The following is a 21,441-nucleotide window of genomic DNA, read 5'->3' as shown; positions in this document are numbered from 1 at the left end:
TGATCTGGATCAAATGGAGAGGTTGCTATCTTCCCTGGGCATAAACCTGATATAACATGGAGAGTGTCCCAAAATCTGTTAAATCTAAAGATTACCATGACTCCTGGTGATTAATGCAGGGACCAATAGAACTGCAGGAAACAACTAAAAAAACACAGTCAGGAATAATGAAGTCCTGGACAAGAAACTGAATACCACAGGTAGTGTTTTCATCACTGTGGTCCAATTGAAGACTGAGGCTTCAAAAGGAAAAGATAGATTTAGGAAGTGACCACTTGATTAAGAAATGGCTAAGAATAGTATTTAGATGTGTAGATTGCAGTTTAAAATATAGGAATGATAAGCCATTAGGGATAGAGTATAATGTGAGATGATAAATACAGATATAATCTAGCACCACATGGAAATATCAGACTAAACAGACCAGTTACAAAAAGTTAATTTTCAAAAGAGGATTATTTTATTAATAAACACAAACTTATTACATAAACTCATTATTAAAAGAATGGTTATTGATCAAACAAAAAAAAAGGAAGTAGTGATAACAAAGAATCAACAAGATTTCATCCAGAAGATAAAATGTGAGGCTAATTTTATCTCCTTTTTAGACAAGGAAATGAGGAAAATGTTGGTGATATTATTTACACAGGTTTTAGCAAAGTCTTTGACAAAGCCTATCATGTTACTCTCATGGAAAAGACTGGCAAGACATGGGCTAGATAATACTACAGTTGAGTGGAATTTGAACTTCCTGAATTGACAGATTGAAAGAGTAGTTATTAATTGTTCAATACTAGCTTGGAAGGAGTTCTCTAGTAGTGTGCCCCGGGGAACTTTGATTTACCTCATGCTGTTTAATGTTTTTTATTAACGCCTTGGGCAAAAGCAAAGGTAGTATTCTTAACAAATTTTCAGTAGACCCAAAGCTGGGAAGGATAGCTAATACACTGGATGACAGAGTAATGTTCTAAAAAGATCTCAAAAGGTCAACTCTAATAGGATGAAATTTAATATAGAAATCATAAACGCTTGTATTTGGGTTAAAAAAATCAACTTTTGGGAAACCAAATACTTTGGGACTTGAATTATAGAAAAAGAATTTTAAAATGGTGGTCAAAAGCCATTAGTGTAAGGAGAATTAACACTTAAGAAAATTGTTGTTGTTCAGTTGTTTTTCAGTCATATCTGACTCTTTGTGATCCCATTTGAGGTTTTCTTGGCAAAGATACAGGAGTGGTTTGCCATTTCCTTCTTTACAGATGAAGAAACTGTAGCAAACAGGGTTAAGTGACTTGCCCAGGGTCACACACAGTTAGGAAGTGTCTGAGGCCAGACTTTAACTCAATTTTCCTGATCCCCAGCCCAGTGCTCTATCCACTGCATCACTTAGCTGCCCCACTTAAGAAAATAGCACAGTTTTTTAAAGTGCATCCGAACATGAAATAAATATCTAAAGTGGACTTTACTGAGGTAAGACAGGGATTCGAAGTCATATCCTTAATGAAGACCAGAGAGAAAAAAAATTTCAAAAAGATTTCTTTGGCAGGAAATTTGTTAAAGCAGGGACAGTAACAAAGTGGAGTCTGAATGTGGAAGATATTGACAAGCTTCATTGAATGAATCCAATGTACCTTATGACTAGATAAGTCTGACTTTGTAAAGCTGTTACAAAGTATTCTACAGGACAGACATACATACTTCTCCCTGAATGTAAATACTCTTCCTGAATCACAAGCTTCTAGTTATAATCTTATATTCTTACTTTTCTCCATGCAACATATTCTCTATTCCACTCAAACTACACAACTCTGGCTCCATATTGTCTACCACACTTCCATTTCTATGCTATCCCTCTATGTCTGGGATGCCTTTTCTTTGTCTGTTAAATTCTTACCCATCCTTTAAAATCCAGCTCAGATATCAAAGTCCCTGCAGAAATCTTTCCTGATCACTCTGGCTGTTAAAAATTCTACTGCTCAAAACCTTACATAGTACTTTGTTTTGTAACTCTAATAAGCTTTTCATAGAATGTTATATATTACAGGTACATCGAGTTGGTATCTAGTCTTCCACCTAGACTGTAAGCCCCTTGAAGGCTCGTCTTGCTCAAACATTGTATCTGCTCCAGTCCCTAGTGCAGCATTCTGAACAAAGTAGGTGCTTAATAAATGCTTATTGTATTGAGATGCTTTGTGGCTCCAAATTTCAAAGGCTCTTCTGCTATAACAGCATCATTTCCTAAGTATCGTACAGTGTTAGTGTGTACCAAGAGTTACACTCTGCTGCTAGGCAGCTGATTAATTTAAGCAAATACTGAAGAAGGCAAGATAACCTTTAAAATCTAAAGAGGATGGGGAGTTTATTCAGTCTCAACAGTCAGCATGCAAGTCCAACAATGCCAACCCCTCAAGGGAGTTACTTGTCTACACAATTGTTACAGGAATAGATTTATCCTGCCACACACTCCTCCGTGTACAGGGACTAGTGAGAAGAACAGAATGAGAAGAACAACTCTGACAACAGGACTCACCGACTATAATCCAGCCGGGACTGGTGGAGCTGCTGCTGTTTCAACTGAAGTTTTGTTTCCTGATGGGCCAGCAGATGCTGCAGGCGCTCCTTTTCAATCTCCAGCTCCATTTTCTGCAGGAGAAGTTGATTCCTCCTCTCTGCGGACATCTGCTTTTTGTCATCCGCTTCCTCAGGCTCCAATGACACTGGTGCACGTAGCATAGGTGTCCAGGAGAGCTCACAATAATCGCAATGCTCCTGATGATGTGTCCTGGGATGCCATCTGGTCATTTTTGCCTGATGGTTCCCATGAACATGATCTTCATTTTCAGGATTACTGTGAACACAGCAATGACCACCTAGGTAAGGCCGGGAGTGTGAAAATTCCTTAAGTCTCATTTCATCTGATGAGGCTCTCTCTGTTGGAATTGAGCCCATTAGCTTTGCTCCTGGGGACCTGTGGTTACATGTTCTTGCCCCTGCTTGTTCCCTATTCAGACCATCCTGGGGAAGATGAAGGGCTGCCATCCTGGGAGAATAATTCCTGAAGTGCAGATTTGTTTCTGAAGCTGAGCTCTGGTTTGCATATTTAGGCTCATTCTTGTTTTGATAGTTTTGTGAACTTGTGAGATTCCGACAGGGACCATTCTGTTCCTGATGTGGAGAACGGGGAGAGTCCTTCCTGAGGGGCACCTGAAAGGAAATAAAAGATTAAAGATCTAATAAAGTAATTTTTTTCTTTGTAGCCCTCCAGAAAGCAATGAGACAATCTGCTCCATCAAAGCTGCTTTGAATCAGTCTTCCAATTCACGATGATGGCATTCATATAACGGGGAAGATATGTTCAATAGTCAGGGCTAAAACCATTATCAAGCAACATGCATTTCAGTACATCTCACCAATGATGATAAAAATAAGACAAGAGTTTGCAGACAGCAACTTTAATATAAACAGTATCATTGGAGTTGTGAATAGTCTAAGGTTATATAAAAATCAACTAAGAGAGTGGAAGAAACATTAAATATTAATGTCTTAAAATGCTTAATTTTCAATATAGAGACAAAAAATCCATTCACCTGCTATAAATACCTTTAGATTGGCCATCACACAGCATGAGATTTGATGTAAACCATTTCATCTTGCACTGAGTGGGATATTACTTAATGCTGGAAATTTGATGAGAAATTTTCAAAATATCTTTGCAGAACACAGAAATGGCCACTTTCCATAAAATATGGTTTGTTTGGTTTTTACCAAAAGCTATCATTTAAATACAAAACATGTTTAAATTCAGCCATAAATGGAAGTGATTTTTCAATTAAGGTGGGCAAGTTATTATATTCTTATAAAATTTAGGCAGAACACAAGCAGTTGCAATTTAAACCTGTTGGGCCAATACAAAAGGAACTTTCCCAGCACTCTCTTCATCAGGGACATCAAAGCCTTGAGTGTATCAGGGAACATCCTTTCTCATCCTAGGAACAAGGAGCTTAGGCTGACTTATTTCAACAGATCAATGCCTTACTGTACCCTCAGAATATTGGGTCTAATGAACACATTTCAGAAAGAAAATAAACCTTGGCTTTAGCCCTCAGTCAAGAATATATTTGATTTAATGCCAATGTTAATGGTAATAGAAATAGCCACTTATTATTACTCATGAAGATAGACATGTTCACATAATACAATAGGAAAAAGATGAATGTAAAACAGTTTTCTTAAACTTTCAGTTTAATTTTTGTTTGACTAGGTATATAATTTAGAAAAGGAACAACCTATCTGGTGTTGGTCAGATTTCCCTAACTGTAGACCTCTACCACATGTAAACTTCCCCTCAATTTAAGCTATACACACAGAGGTGGACAAAAGTCTTTTTAAAGTAGAGCTGTAAGTCAATTTCTTGATTTTAATCCTGTCCTAGGAATGGAATGGCAGGAAAATAAGAAGAAAACATTAAACAGACTTCAACAAAGAGAAATAACTCAAGAATCCTTCAAAGCTTTCTCTCCTAGACTAACTCTTTTCTATTCCTCTAGGCCTGTCTTTATACCACCTTCTTTATTCATTCTTTTTCCTTCCTTGTTGCCATTTTTTATTTAATCTAGCAATGATTCTTCCTCATCCCTTAAAACTTGTCTCCATTTAACCTGTTGTCCTCTTTCTTCATTGAAAAAGAGGAAGACTTTCTTCTTACAAGAGTTAACCCTTCTACCAGTACTCTTGATTTCATCCTAATGCTCAACCTTTTCCAGAACCTTGTTAAAGCAATCTTCACTTCTCTCGTATATTTTAATCATTCCATATCCACTGTTCTTCTTCCTTCATCTGACATGTCACTCTTGTTATAAACAACAGGAACAATAACAATCTTCAATCACTGCCACTTGAGCTTCTGGCCCACCTCTCCCTTCCTTTTTCACTGACAAATGTCTTGAGAGGGTAGCTATACAGAGAGACAAGAAGAGGAATAAGGTGGTAAAATGGAAAGAGGACTGGATTTAGAGTAAAAAAATAAAAGTGAATTCAAATTCTGGCTCTGGTCCTTCCTTCCTGTGTGGCCTGGAGCAATTCTCCTTTCTCAGCTTCAGTTTTTTAAGACATCTGGGGTATTTGAATAACTTTTAAGGCCCTTCTATCTCTAAAGTTATGATTAGAGAGCATGAGGGACAATCTTTAGTATTTTTTTGAAAAATGTACATATTTTAATACTAGCAAATTCTACTCTACGTGGTTATATATTTATTTTGCATTATGTCAAATCACATGTTTAGAATCAAGACTCAAAGCCTCAGGCATATAATTAATAAACAGGGATTAAAATTTTCAAATCTTGCCTAGGATGTAAAAAGCTCTGTCTTTATGTCCTTGTCACACATTCTTTAACCTCTTGTAAAATGGCTTCTACCATGATCACTTTACCAGAAAACAGCTTTCCAAGAGTCAATGATTCAATTCCATCCCATTCAAATCAATAATCGTTTATTAAGTGGTTACTATGCGAAAGGCACTGTCCTAGGGCTGGGGATACAAGGACAAAACAACAACAGCAAAACAATTTACAGGTTTCAAAGATCTTACTGGGGGAATACAACTTGTAAATGGGTAAGTAAATATAAAATAATTTCACTATGGATAAAGCACTAACAACTACGAGGATCAGGAAAGGCCTTCCTGTCAGAGGTTGCACCTCTGTGGAACCTTGAAGAAGGGTAAGGATCCTAAGAGGTGAAGAGGAAGAGGGAATGCTTTGAACACACGGCAAGGTAACCTGTGCAAAGATGCCCAAGAGGGAAATGGAATATACACTTTGGGAAATTTGACACAGCAAGTAGGTTAATTAGGCTAAAGCAAAGTGTACGAGGAAGTATAATACGGATTAATTCTGAAAATGCAGGCTGGACAGATTGTGAAGAGCTATAAATGATAAGCTGAGGAACTTATAGTTTATCCTGGAGGCAGCAAGGCATCATAGAAGATTCTTTGGCAGGGAAGTGACATGGTCAGACCTGCTGGAGAAACGAGGAATGTTTGGCCTGGAGAAATTAAGATACATGGGAGACATTGTATTTGAAGATAATGAATGATGATAATGATTTGAAGGGTTGTTATATATGGAAGGAGGATCAGAGTTATTCTGTTTGGACCCAGAAAGCAGAAATACAAACAATTGGGGGGGTGGGGGTAGGGAGGGAAATGTTGCAAAGAAGTCAATTTAGGTATGGGGTACTATTAATAATCAAAAAAGTCCAAAAATGGATTTGCGTTAAAAGCTCCCTCCTGGTAAGTTCCCTTCTCCCTTGGTGTCATCAAGAAGAAGTTAGATGACTCCAAGGAGATCAAAGAATGAGACAAAGGACCCATCTATACAAACATATTATAGCAGCTCTTTTTATGGTGGCAAAGAATTAGAAACTGATGGGGTGTCCATCAACAAAGGAATGGCTGAACAAGTTATGGTATATATATGGCACCATTGCGCTGTAAGAAATGCTGAAGGAGATGGTGTCAAAGGGAAGACGTGCATGAACTGATGGAAAGTGAAATGAGCATAATCAGGAGACTAATTTATACAGTAACAATATTGTAAAGACAATTTTGCAAGACTAAGAACTCTGAATAACACAATGACCAATCATAATTTCAGAGGACTCATGATGAAGTGTGCTACCTTCAAATAGAGAGATGGACTCAGAGCGCAGTTTGAGGCATATTTTTTGTTGTTGTTCATGGCCAATGTGGGAATATGTTTTGCTTGATTATACATGTTTGTAATAAGTTTTGTTTGTCTTGCTTTCTCAAAGGAGGAAAGAGGAGGTGGAAGGGAAAAAATATGGACCAAAAAATAGAAAAGAAAATAGAGACTGGAGTACCACCTGTTAGATTTTTTTCTAAAAATTTAGTTCTGAAATGGAGGAGAATTATAAAATGACAGCTTGAGAAGCAAGAAGGGTGATAAGAGGAATTTTTAAGTAGAGGGAATCTGAGCATATTTGTAGACAGCAGTGAAGGAGACAGTATAGAAAGACAAATTCAAGAGACTTTTCTCATATTCTTCATCTTCTCTGACATCTTTGAAACAGTAGGGACTTATGATCACTCCTTTCCTTCCTGAAACTCTTTACTCTGTTGGCTTGACATTGTCTTGGCTTTCTTTCTACCTCTCTGATCACTGCTTTGATGGATGGATTTAATTTCTTCATAAAGGCTTACTGACTTGACTGTCCCTACAAGTAGGTGTTTTCCAAGGCTCTAATCTCATCTCTGTTCTCTCTTTGTCTAGAGTCTCTCCTTTTTTGTTAGTTTGTTTATTTTTAGTTTCCAACATTCGCTTTTATAAGATTTTGAGTTCTAAATTCCCCCCCTTTACCCTCCCCAAGACAGCATGCAATCTGATATAGGCTATACATATATGATCATATTGAACATATTTCCACATTAGTCATGTTATGAAAGAAGAATCAGAACAAAAGGGGAGATAGAGAAAGAAAAAATGACAAAGGAGAAAAAAGAACCAAAAAAGGGGAAAATAATGCACCTCAGAGTTGTTTTAATTTGCATTTCTCTAATCAATAGTGATTTGGAGCATTTTTTCATATGATTATAGATAGTTTTAATTTCTTTTTTTTTGAAGTTTTATTTATTTATTTTTAAATTTATTTATTTTTAGTTTTCAACATTCACTTCCATAAGACTTTAGGTTTAAAATGTTCTCCTCCCTCTTCTCCCCCCTCCTCTATATATACATTCATATTAAATATATTTTCACATTACTTATGTAGTAAAGAAGAATTAGAACCAATGGGAGGAACCACAAGAAAGGAGAAATAAAACAACAACAACAAAAAAAGAGAGCAAATAGTATGCTTCCATCTGCATTCAAACTACAAAGTTCTTTCTCTGGATGTGGATAGCATTTTCCATCATGAGTCTTTTGGAGTTGTCTTAGAACCTTGCATTGCTGAGAAGAGCTAAATATCAAAATTAGTCACTGCAAAATGTGGCTGCTACTGTGTACAATGTTCTCCTGGTTCTGCTCACTTCACTCAGTATCAGTTCATATAAGTCTTTCCAGGTTTCTCTGAAGTCCGCTGGCTCATCATTTCTTAGGGAATAGTAGTATTCCACTACATTCGTATACCACAATTTATTCAGCCATTCCCCAATTGATGGGCATCCCCTCAATTTCCAATTCTTGGCCACCAGAAAAAGAGCTGTTATACATATTTGTGTACATGTGGGTCCTTTCTTCATTTTTATGATCTCTTCGGGATACACACCTAGAAGTGGTATTGCTGGGTTAAAGGGTGTGCATATAAAGGGCTATAAAGTTTTATAGCCCTTTTGGGTATAGTTCCAAATTGTTCTCCAGAATGGTTGGATCAGTTCACAACACCACCAACAATGCATTAGTGTTTCAATTTCCCCACATCTTCTCCAACATTTATCATTAATTTGTTTTTGCTTTAATTTGCATTACTCTAATCAATAGTGATTTGAAGCATTTTTTCATATGACCATAGATAGTTTTAATTTCTTCATCCGAAAACTGCCTTTGATCATTTGTGAACTGGGGAAAGAATCTTATAGATTTGACTCAGTTCTCTATATATTTCAGAAATGAGGCCTTTATCAGAGATACTGGCTATAAAAATTGCTTCCCAGCTTTCTGCTTCCCTTCTAATCTTGGTTACATTGACTTTGTGCAAAAACTTTTTAGTTTAATGTAATAAAAATCACCTTTTTTTTTTTAGGCAATTGGGGTTAAGTGACTTGCACAGGGTCATACAGCTAGTAAGTGTCAAGTGTTTGGTCTGAGGACAGATTTGAACTCAGGTCCTCCTGACTTCAGGGCCGGTGTTCTATCCACTGCACCACCTAGCTGCCCCAAAATTACCCATTTTGCATTTCATAATGTTCTCTATCTCGTTTGATCATAAATTCTTCCCTTCTCTATAGATCTGACAGGTAAACGATTCCTTGCTCTCCTAATTTGCTTATAGTTTCACCCTTTATATCTAAATCATGTACCCATTTTGACCTTATTTTAGTAAATGGTGTAAAATGTTGGTCTATGTCTGGTTTCTGCCATACTGTTTTCCAGTTTTCCCCGAAGTTTTGGCAAATAGTGAGTTCTTATCCCAGAAGCTGGAGTCTTTGGTTTTATCAAACAGTAGATTACCACAGTCATTGACTACCATGTCTTGTGTACTTAACCTATTCTACCGATCCTCCACTCTATTTCTTAGCCAGTACCAAGTAGTTTTGATAATTGCTGCTTCATAATACAGTTTTAGATCTGATACAGCCAGACTACTTTCCCTTGCATTTCTTTTCATTAATTCACTTGATATTCTGGAACTTTTGTTCTTCCACATTACTTTTATTTTTTTCTAGCTCTATAATAATTTTTGTAGTTTGATTGGTATGGTACTGAATAAGTAAATTAATTTAGGTAGAATTGTCATTTTTGTTATATTCACTCAGCCTATAGACTCTCTCCTTTTATACTCTCATCTAATTCTTCTTCTCCAGTTGGACTGGACAACTCACTATTCCTTGAATGCATCCCATGTGTTTTCATCTCTGTGCTTTTGTTTACACAGTTCCCTGTCTTGAATTCTGTCCTCCCCTGCCTTTCTCCCTTTGCTACATCATTAACCAAATGTTGAACCCAATTGTACATAGCCACCTCCTTCATGAAGCCATTCCTGACACATCCCCTCTTACCCTGGCCTTGATTACTCATTCACTTACAACATATCTATTTTGTGTGCATATTATAATCTATTCTTATTATAGTTTATTATTCAGATATCTTATGTCCTCTACTAGGTTGTCAGCTCTTTGAGGGAAGAGAACATATCTCATTCATTTGTGTCTCCATAAGTGCTTTGTACCTAGTAGTTACTTAATAAATATTACCTAAATTTCACTGAAACTGTAGGATCCTTTCATGATGAGCAGATGGTTAAGTTATTGAATGGGTGCACACAATAGAGTATATACTAAATGCAATAAAGACATATACTTTCATCATTTTGTCCCACTGTGACAAAATGAAATTATCTTTCCTTTTTTATGAGAGCTTAGGGAATTAAAAAATATTTATCTATCATTTACTGCAGGCTTCAACAGGATTATAGTGATTTCTCAGGGAATGGCTGGGTTCTTAATGCTTACTTCTAATAAATAAAACTAATTCATAAATAACTATTCAAGAGAGCTCATTTGATCAAAGTACATACAGTAGTACTGGTAGTTGATGTCTGGGGGCTTTCAACAGGAGTATAGTTTCCTAGGCACATATCACACTACAAGTATGAAATCATGTTAGAGAAGAAAGAAATTTCAATTTACCTAATAGTATTTTTAGAGGATCAAATGAATTTCAATGCTTAACTTTTAAAAATAAACCAAATTGAATCAAAATAGGACATTTTGGAGGCATAATGTCTTCTTTTTCCTGTTCACGATCATTTAGTGTTCTATCAAATGCTTTATTTCTGTTTTTACTGTGCTTTCCCTACCCCCACAAAAAGGCTGATTAAACTACTTCTCAAATTAAAGGCAGGTGGTTCTGTTTGATGATATGAAAGTAAATTACACAATATCTAGATTTTAGTAAAGCATTGGACAAAATCTATTATAAAAGCAGGTCTTGTGGGAAGAATCGAGATTTTGCTTACATGCTATAGTTAGGTAAGTTCTAGAATATATGATTAAACTCGGAGAAGAGTCACTAATGGCTCAATGTCAGTTTGGAAAAAAGTTGGTAATGGAATGTCCCAGGGATCTGTCCTTGGTCATATGCTATTTTACAATTTCACAAATTATTTCGATAAAAGCAGATTTGGCATGTGGATCAAAACTGCAGTTGATGCAAAGCTAAGAGGTATAGCTAATGCACTGGGTCAATCAATAAATGAGTATATAATAAGCACCTACTATGTGCCAGATACTGTACTAGCTATTGGACAAAGACAAGCTAAGAGGTATAGCTAATTCACCGGATCAATCAATAAATGAGTCAATCAATGAGTCAATCAATAAATAAATGAGTCAATAAATGAATAAATAAGCACCTACTATGTGCCAGATACTGTACTGGCCATTGGACAAAGACAATGACAAAAGAAAAAGGCAAAAATGACAAAGTCCCTGTCCTCAAAGAGCTTATAATCTATCAAGGGATAGCATAGGGCTCCAAAACAATCCTAACATGCTAGAACACTAAGCCAAATCCAATCAGAGGAAATTTAAAAGGAACAAATATAAAATCTTAAACTTAGATTAAAAGTAAACTTGATAATAACAAGATGGAGGATGTCTGAAAAAGACCTCAGCACTTTAGTAGACTAGTTCAACAAGTCAACGTGTGATACAGCTGGCAAAAAAATCTTGGCTTTACTAAGAGAAACACGTTTTAGAACTAAGGAGATGACAAGACCACTGTTCTTTGTCCTGTCAGCATCTGGAATGCTGTATTCAAGTTGTGGGTGCCACACTGTAGGAAGGTCACTGGAACATTCAACTATGTTGAGAGGAGAGTGGACAGATGACCAAAGTCCTCAAGATCAGATGAGGTGAGGATCAACTGAAGGAACCCCAAGGTTGGTTAGCCTGAGGAAGAGAGGACTCAGAGAGAACATGATATTTGTCTTCAAGATTCAAAGCACTCTTATGTGGAAAAGATAGTAGATTTGTTCTGCTTCACTCTATTAGACAGAGTTGGAGGCAACAAACAGACATTTCAGAGAGGTAGATTTAGGGTTGATGTAAGCAAAAACTGCCTAATAGCTAGCACTATTCAGAAGTGGTATGGGTTACCTCAAGAGGTAGCAGATTCCCCATCATTAAAGCTCTTCAAACAAGATGATACTTAAAAGGTAAGTGACAGAGAGGATTTTTGTTCAGAAATGCTTGGCTTTAGGTGGCCTCTGAGATCCTTTCCCACTCTAGATCTATGATTCCAAGTCATAAGGAGATACAGGATTAGAAGGAAGATAAACTCAGTTTTGGACATGTTGAATTTGAGGTAGAGTGATCTGAAGATGACCTATACAGAAGTGGAGGTATTTGAAAAGTTGGCCGTGAATGAAATGCCAAAGGACAGAGTATAAAGAGAAAAGAAAAGAGGGGCATGGCCAAATCCTTTAGGAATTCCACATTAAGAGGTTGGAAGATGAGGAGTCAGTGAAGCATAAGGAAGGCATGGTTAGAATGGTAGGAAGAGAATCAGGAGAACAAGGGGGGAAGCATATCCAGTATGAAGAGGTGATAGGATACTCCATGCATCCATGATCCATGTGTATATTCTGTCAAGTAATACAAATTACCAGCCTCCCATGCCTGCCTATCCTGTCTAATTCTTGTCTATGTCCTCAGATAAGTCTGCCATTGGGGGTTCATTATTTAGGATAGAATTAGGAAGGGAGTGCCAAACAATGCCAAAAGATATAGATAGGTCAGGTGAAATGAGAACTGAAAAACAGCCATAGAATCTGATGATTAGGTGTACTTTTAGAGAGAAGTGGCTATCAAACACTAATTGCAAGGAGCTGAGAACAGAGCAAGTTGTAAAGAATAGAAAATGTCAGCACAGACAAGTTTTTCAAGAAGTTTAGTGGTGAAGGAAAAGAAATATATAAAAATACATTAACATTTTAAAATGGTAATTCAAATATTATTATTCCCATTTACTGACGAGGAAACTAAGGCTCAGAAAACTTAACAGATTTATCTGAGGTCATTCAGTTGGTAAATGGCAAGCTAGGAATCAAAGCTAGAACTTCTGATTCTAAATCCATTGCTCTTGCTATTACTCAATAACTGCTACTCTAAAATGACAGGAGGGTCATGGTGACTATGGAGAAAAGAGTGACATTCATGATCACATTTAGAAAGGACTGGGAAGTAGAAGAGAAAAAGAAAGGAAAGGAGAAAAGGATTTAAGTAAGCTCATAGTATCGTATTCTAAGCATAAGGAATTAGGTTATTTTATTAGAGGAATTTAAGACAGATATTGCCTCTGGGACACATGGAAACCACAAATGGCCCTGATGAAACAGATGTGCGTTCCTCTCTGGAGCTGTTCCATGCTTTCTATATCGTATTTAAAGATATAACTTCCCTTAACTAAGGCTTAAACTAACAAAACAAAGCCTAAACTGCTGCTTCTGGCATATGGAGTTAATATGATTTTATCAGATATAGAACACTAACAAAGAAACCAAGAGATATTTAAATAAAAATAATTTTTAAAGGAATGAAGATGAGAAAGGAAAAACAGAGAACAATAAAATCTTTTTACTGCCAACCCTGAAATCAAGGCCACTGGTGTTGCCACCACAGCCCCGATACTATCGGAGGATCCCACTGGGATTTAGGGTTAATGTGCCTGTTCATTCACGTGGTACAACAATTCTGAAAAGATTTCTTACAGATAAGTAATATTCAGGGGCAGCTGGATGGTGCAGTGGATAGAGCACTGGCCCGGGAGTCAGGAAGACCTGAGTTCACATCTGGTCTCAGACACTTGACACTTACTAGCTGTGTGACCCTGGGCAAGTCACTTAGCCCCACTACCTAGCCAAAAATAAATAAATAAAATAGATAAGTAATATTCTGATTTAAATGTATGTAGTCCCTAAGTCATTTCAAGAGAGCCTTTCTTACTGTATGGTTTCTCCAGATGTGAAGAGGTGATACGAAAAATTGGAATTTTCTCAAAATATTGAAAGAGGCAAGATTCAGAGTTCTAAGGCCAGCCTTCTCTCAAAAGTAAAGAAACGAAGGGTCACCTGAATGTGCGTCAAAACAGATCTCAGTAAATTCTTGACCTTGACTTTTTTAGTTGGGAATATATTGACTCCTATAAGATTTTAAAAAGCTAAACCTTACATCTTATTATGCTTTTCTCCAAAAAGATATTTCCAATCTTTAGTGACTCAATGCCAAACCATTTGCAAGTCTGAAAAATACTGACTTAAAATGTACTGAAAGACAGCTTTATATGATGAATTCTTTCCTCATAAAGATAACACAAGAAACTGCACAGAGATTAGATATTCAAAAGCATAAAATATATCATTCATATTCTGATGCTGTTACTACTGACAGCAATATTGATTATTATTATATTTAATTTTTAAAAGGTGTATTTTGCATCAATTCTTGGTACATTAATAAAAAGGAAAAAAGGGTCAATCATTAAACAATGATATATGCAAGCTTCTGAATACTCTTCCACATGGGCTAACCTTTTATTCACTGCTCCTTTGCCTCTATAACATACTGGTTATCTACCTAATATGCTCAAAGGTTTTTGTAGATATCATCTCCCTCATTTTTACAACTCCCAAATAAATCAGGTAATATCAATAGCTCCATTTTTTGCAGAGGGCACAGAGAAAAGAATGGTTAAGGAATTTTCTCAAGGTTGTACAGCAAATCCTTGGTGAAAATTGTAAAAAAAAAAAAAAAGAGCAAGTAAGCAAAATCAAACTAGGGTCCTTAATTTCACAGTGGGAAAGGGGTGAAATAAAACTGCCCATACTCCAGAATAGTCAGTTGATTCTCTTCAGCATTAGCAAGGAAGACATATTCAGGTCAAACTACCAGAGCAAGACTGTTGCTTCACATATCTCTTCTACTAAGCAATTCTTTAATTAGTCTACTTTGTAGATTTCTAATAATGAATTTTTTATAATGATAGTTTGAATTTAAAAGTTTTGATGATACCTTTTGCTTTTTATACCAGTTAGCTACTTCACCATGTTCCTGCCCTCACTCCTAACATAACCTTTCTTACTAATAAAGTAAAAAAAAAAACAACAAAAAATCCAACAGCAACAACAACAACAACAACAACTAAACCCAGTCATAGACTATACATCTATTATTTGAGAAATGACTGAAGTTCAGGAGACTCATTACTACAAAGTTTGCCATTGGATAGTGAATTATTTTGGTCAGAGCAAATCACAGTGACTCATTTCTGATTCTGTCAGGGTTATTTGACAAAGTCATATTCTTTTGCCATATCACAGTGGAAAGCAGTGGTGTCAAACTCAAATAGAAATGATCATGGCTAGCCCCAAAATGACTTAGAAAACCACAAATCCACAAACTTTATTGCACTGCATTTTTATTTATTTTGGTAAACATTTCCCAATTACACTTTAATCAGGTTCAGGCCACCAGGGTCCTGAGTTTGACAACTTTTGTGTGGACAGTACTCTGGGTTCTCAAGTATATGAACTAGGATAAAGAAGGGATATGAGATATACAAGATAGAAATACGCTGAAAAGCAGAATTGCATTATATTGACATTCCCACTAAACAGGAAACCAGATGAAGAAAGTGAAGATAAATGGAAGGATAGGTTCACAGAGTCAGATAAAGGAATTGGTGGAGTTGGTTTTATGATGAAATCAAAGGTAACAAGAAATATCTTTGTATGGGATATTTGGTCATCTTATATTACTGAGTTCATATGTATTAGCAAGAAAGATCATTATGAAAATAATTGCAGCTTATGCAATAACATCTGTTGCAGAAGATGAAGAGGTAGAAAAATCTATCAGTAATTTTATAAGACCTTCCAAATTAAATCAATTCTTGGTGACTTCAATGATAAGGAAGGAATGGGGAAGGGGGTTGGCAAAAATGTGTTGGAAAACATGCACCAGAAATAAGAAATTAAAGAGATCAAGCCTTTTAGAGTAGAGCCTCATTACTATACATCCTGAATACTTTCTTTGAGAAAAGAAGGTGTTAGACATGGTTAGCATTGAATTACATCTTTAAAAATGTAAATATTTATATTTTTGTAAAAAGGAATCCATTAGTATTATGGAAGTCATTTGAGAATTAGTTGTCTGTGTACATTTAAACTGACTTGCTACAGCAAAAATCTAAAAAATGCAAAACTATAGTAGAGAAAAATGAAAATTTTTTTAAAAGGGCATGCAACGAAAACAACTCCAACTTAATCTATTTAAATGAGATATTGACGATGAAAAATGGGATGTGGACATGGACAACAATCAATAAAGATTTATTAAATATCTACTATGTACCAGGCACGGGGCTAGGTGCTTGGAATACAAAGACAAAAATTAAATCGTCTTTGCCCTCAAGGAGTTCACATTCTATTGAATGAGACATGAAAATACATACAAAAGAAATACAAGATATTTTTGGGAGGGAAGAGATCTGGAGGGATCAGGAAAGGTTTAATGTAGAAGGTGGTGTTTGAGGTAAGTTAAAATAATTTCACATATAAGTTTAACCAACGTAAATCAATCACTATAACAAGGGAACCAAAAAACCCCCCAAATCACCTTAGTTAGCCAATATTTGACTTACATGCAGAAAGATATGACAGCCAAGGGTAAAAGTGGTTTAGAATACAAACCTGTTTCCAAAATCTTATGGAAAAGGATGGAAGATTATAAGCAGTACTATCTCATAAATTAGAAAGAAGCAATGGAGCTCAGTGAGACACTCAACCAAGCAATATCATCCTCAGAACATTTAAGGATAACACTGGGAAGAAGACAGAAATGAGACAAAAAATGAGTGGTTAGCATAATGCCTAGAACATAGTTTTGTTTAGTCATTTTTCAATCATGTCCAACTCTCTGAGCTGATGTGGGGTTTTCTTGGCAAAGATACTAGAGTGATTTGCCATTTCTCCAGTTCATTTTACAGATTAGGAAACTGAGGCAAATAGACTTGCCCAAGCTCACACAGCCAGGAAGTGTCTGAAGTCACATTTGAACTCAGGAAGATGAGTCTTCCTGACTCTAGGCCCAGCACTCTATCTACAGCACCACTCAGCTCACTATTACTATAATACAAACTTTTTTCCATTATCAAGTATAGTGGAGACACCACAATTTTAACACTGTAACAAAACAGTTTTGAATACTTGTATATAGAAAGTAGAAACAGCACCGAACAGAACAAAGAAGGGGAAATAAACTTGGAATAGACAAAGTGTGCCTAGAAGATGTCTGTGCTAGAATCATAACAGTTGTGAGGGCATCATATATATCATTAATGTTCAAGAAATCTGAAAATGGAAAAAATGTTCAAAATGCAGGAAAATTTTCAGTACCTCCCCCAAATTTATCAGTACTCCCCCAAAAGGGCAAACAAAAAGAGCTTAAGTGACTGCCCTATAAAATAATATATACTCAGAATACGCTTGATGCAGGTATTTGAGGTAATTGGAAGAGGCAGGTTTTCATAAGTAATATTCCACAGTACACCACAAATTTACATCAAAAAACACAATGACAGAGGTAAAGAATAAAAGATCCCACAGTATTTGTTATTTGCTGATTGTTTAAAAAAAGGGAAAAAAAGCATTTGATTCTGAAGAACAAAACAAGGTATCGTTTATAGATATTTCAAAATTATACAAAATTCTGTGAAAATCATAACAATTGAGACCACCTTATTTAACTATTCCCTAATCATGAATGTTAAGTGAGGCCTAGCATAGGGAGAGGCATTCTACTTGTCAAAGGTGACTACCACTGTCACAGAAGAGATGCAGCACAGGATTCAAGTCAAAGCAGGATCCCTATCAGATGGAAAGGTCCTCCAGATGTCCCCGTCTGCATATAGCACTGTGCTGATTGCATCCAGGGAAGAAACACTGTCAGACCTCTTGGGTGAGATCCAAAGCCAATCAAAAGAGGGTGATTGAACTATCCACAGAGGAAAAAAAAAGTAGATGAAGAATGTCTCTTGTATAGACCAGTGGTTCTCAAAAATCATGGTCTCAGGATCTGTTTACACTCTGAAAAATTACTGAAGACCACTCAAAGACCTATTGTTTTGTAGGTTATATAAGCCGATATTTACTATAACAATGATAACAGCTATAATTTATAGAGCATCTGCTATGTGCCAGGCACTCTGCTAAGTACTTTACGGTTATTATCTCATTTGATTCTCACAACAACCTGGGATGCAGTGACCATTATTATCTCCATTTCACAGATCAGGAAAGTGAGGCAAACAGAGGTGAAGTGACTTGCCCAAGGTCACACAGCCAGTAGGTATATGAGGCCACATTTGAACTTGGGCTTTCCTGACTCCAGGTCCAGTGTTCTATATATCATGCCACCTAACTACCTCAATAGAAATTAAGATCTCAGTACTATTACGAAAATAGTTTTGACCCTGCAGACTCCCTAAAATGGTCTTAGGGGATCCACAGGAGTCCCTGGACCACACTGAGAGCCACTTACCTAGACTATATTATGTAACTAGATGGACAAATCTATAGAGCTCCCATATCTGTGTGTCTGTATATTCATGTATATGTATGTACATACGCTTCTCTTGGGGAGATTGTAGAAACGGACATTAAGTGGAGTCTAGAATTTGACAGGAGGAACAAATCCGGATTATCTTAGGGAAATTGTAAAGCATGCTCACAAGCATCTCCATGAAACAAAGGTCCATCTTTTTAATATTAAATATTATTTAAATTTAAATTAAATTAATTAAATTAATTAAATTTAAATGTAAATATTTAATATTTAATATTCTACCACTTTTGTTGTATCATGAGGCACAGAACAGTACAGTCTTTATAGAACTGAAAGTGAAGAAGGTAATGGATAGGCCAATGGTGGGTGTGAGCGGGCTGCAACACATTACAAATAAGGAATTATAAAGGAGATTTAAAGAAAAGGAAGCTACCACAGAAATGTATAAGCAAAAAAGATGAATTGGTAATGTGGTGAAAGTGTGGTCCATTGGTATTCTCCCAATGTCAAGATAAAGTGAGAAAAGCTCCTACTAAACTGGATGGTCTGCCTATGGTGAACTTATGGGAGGACAAAGATGAGTTGCGCAGGATAGGCTAGCAGGGAAAGGTTCTAATATGTATTGTGAAGTAAAAGAGTCATACTGATTAACTCACAGATGCAGTTGAGTATTTATTGAGTATGGCAGATCAAGGCCAATGTTTACCTAGATTTAGTAAATCACTTGACAAATCTCCTTTGCTAATTTGATGGATAAGATGGAGAGAAGTGAGCTCAGTAACAGTATAATCAGGTGGATTTAATATTGTTTGAATGGCCAGACCCTGAAAATAATTATTAATGTTTTGATATCATATCAGCTTGGAAAGAGAACTCTAATGAAGTTTTTTTCTGAGTTTATGCTTGGTTTCATACTGTTTTTTAAATTTTTTTATCATTTTTATCAGTAACTTGGATAAAGGCATAGATGTCATTAATCTGTAGATTTAATTTATATTACAAAAAAAATTTAATAAATGCTTTTCCCCCCTTCATGACATAAAACTAGGAGGGATAGTTAGTATCTTGTATGCTAGAATCAATTTCCCAAAAGGATCTCAAGGAAATTAGTATAGTGGGCCAAATCTACCAAGATGAAATGTAATGTGGAACATGCAAAATTTTACACCTGAGCTAAAAAGATTAATTGTACCAATACAAGATGGTGTAAGGGGAGGACACATATCTACTCAACATTTCATTTTTGAAAGATCTCAGGGTACTAATGGACTGAAAGCTTGATATAAGCCAGCTATGTAATATGACAGGGGAAAAAAAACTATTGTGAGCCTATGCTGCATTAAGAGAAGCACAATGTCTAGGATAAGGGGAAGTAATAATTAACAAGCATTTACTAAGTGCCTATTACATTAGATGCTGGGGATAGATAGTGAAACAGATCCTGACTTCAAAGAGTTTACTATTCAGCCCTGGGAAGCAACATGTACTTATTTATAGTTGTATACTCTGAAAGGATGCAAGATAATCTTGAGGGGATGGTAGGTAGGCCTATGACAGCAGGCCCACCTGAGGCAGGATGGGCTGGGGAGGAGGGAAGGTATGGATCATGAAAGGCTTCAGGTCAAAGGTGGTGCTTTAGCTGAACCTTGAAACAATTAGGGATTTTAGGGGGAAGGGGTGAAAATAAAATAAATTCCAGGCCTAGGAGTATCTAGCACAAAGGTTAAGACAAAATGGGGTCCTGTGTATGAGAAGACCAGGATGGCTGAACCACAGTGTTCATGAAGAAGCGTAATATACAGTAAGAGTTTAGGGCCAGGTTGTGAAGGACTTTAAATGCCAAATAGACGATTTTATACTTTATTCTAGAAGTAATAATGAGTCACTGGAGTTTACTGAGTTCAGGGAATAATGTGGTCAGACTGCCTACTTTAAGAAAATCATTTTGGCAAATATGTGGCAGATGGATTGGAATGGGGAAGGAGTCTGCTGATCTGGTAAGACCCTGTTCAGTTCTGAGTGTCATATATAAGGAGATTGATATAACTGAGATTATGAAGATGAGGGCAACTGTGATGGTAAAATACTTCAAGATCACGTCAGGAGGATCGATTGGAGGAACTAAGGATGCAAGTGCTACCTCCTAAATGAGAATTTTCTGAGTCCCTTTGCTTCCAATGCCTCTCCCCATAAAAATATCTCGTATTTATTTGGTACTTATTTTGGACATCTTTTTATGTATAGATGTTGTCTACATGGACAGAATATAAACTCCTTGAGGACAGGGAATGTTTCCTTTTTCTTTGTATCCCCAACACATAGTGTGGTGTTAATAAACACTTGCTAAATGAGAAGAAATTCCTTGGGGGGGAGTGGGGTGACAGGTGCTGAGGATGTGATGGCTATCTTTAGATATCTGAAGGACTATTTGTGGTATATACATATATATGTATATATATATATACATATATATGATTGTGTGTATATATATAATATGTGTATTTATTTATTGGTTTGTTTGTTCATTTGTGGTAGAGGAATTAGACTTGTGTGCCAGGCCCAAGAGAGATGATTAGGCACAATGGTCACATACTATAGAGAGGAAGGCTTAAGTGTAATGTATGGAGAAGTTAAGAAGTCAAGCCATCTACAAGGAGAAGAGGCTGCTTAGGGATGTAGAAGATTCCCTTCCAACAAAGGTTTCTGGGCAAAATCCAGAGGACCACTTGTCAGGAAGGTAGTAATTAAGGCTCTTTCTCAGATGGAGGCTGCACTTGGTGACCACAGAGCTCCCTTTCAACTATGAAAATCTGTGAAAACTACTGGCAACAACAAAACCTTAAAATCACTGCTCTCAAACAAATCTCCAACAGAATACTGAGTTTAAAAAAACACACAGACTGTCCCTATGGTAACCCTGCATTTTCTCATTTTGAAAGGATATTCTGCTCCCAAACACATTCTAAGCTTCATATTTTTGGTGCAATGCCATCAGGAAATAAGTAATAAAACCCTACCAGCTCATCTCAATTTTGCTTTTTACCAAGCACTGCAAAAAAGCTGCAGGCAATGCAATGAACATATCAGAACTCATTACGAGCTCATCTAAGTTGTTACTCGCCTTGGATTATTGGGCTA

At 36.4% G+C, this 21,441-nt stretch overlaps 1 protein-coding gene across 4 annotated transcripts in view; it reads right to left on the bottom strand.

The window, feature by feature from the left end:
* Window positions 1-21,441, bottom strand: part of KIAA1328 (KIAA1328 ortholog) — a 468,197-nt gene that overhangs the window by 128,803 nt on the left and 317,953 nt on the right. For all 4 annotated transcript variants that reach the window (XM_027868902.1, XM_027868904.1, XM_027868903.1 and 1 more), the window contains exon 7: window positions 2,531-3,204. In XM_027868902.1, the coding sequence (XP_027724703.1) occupies window positions 2,531-3,204 (674 nt within the window). The remainder of the gene's footprint in view (window positions 1-2,530; window positions 3,205-21,441) is intronic.

The sequence above is a fragment of the Vombatus ursinus genome, unplaced genomic scaffold (assembly GCF_900497805.2).
Source record: "Vombatus ursinus unplaced genomic scaffold, bare-nosed wombat genome assembly UNPS02014791.1, whole genome shotgun sequence".
In the NCBI taxonomy this organism is placed as follows: Eukaryota; Metazoa; Chordata; class Mammalia; order Diprotodontia; family Vombatidae; genus Vombatus; species Vombatus ursinus.
Note: the sequence above shows the minus strand (reverse complement) of the source record. Positions and strands in the feature narration are given on the sequence as shown.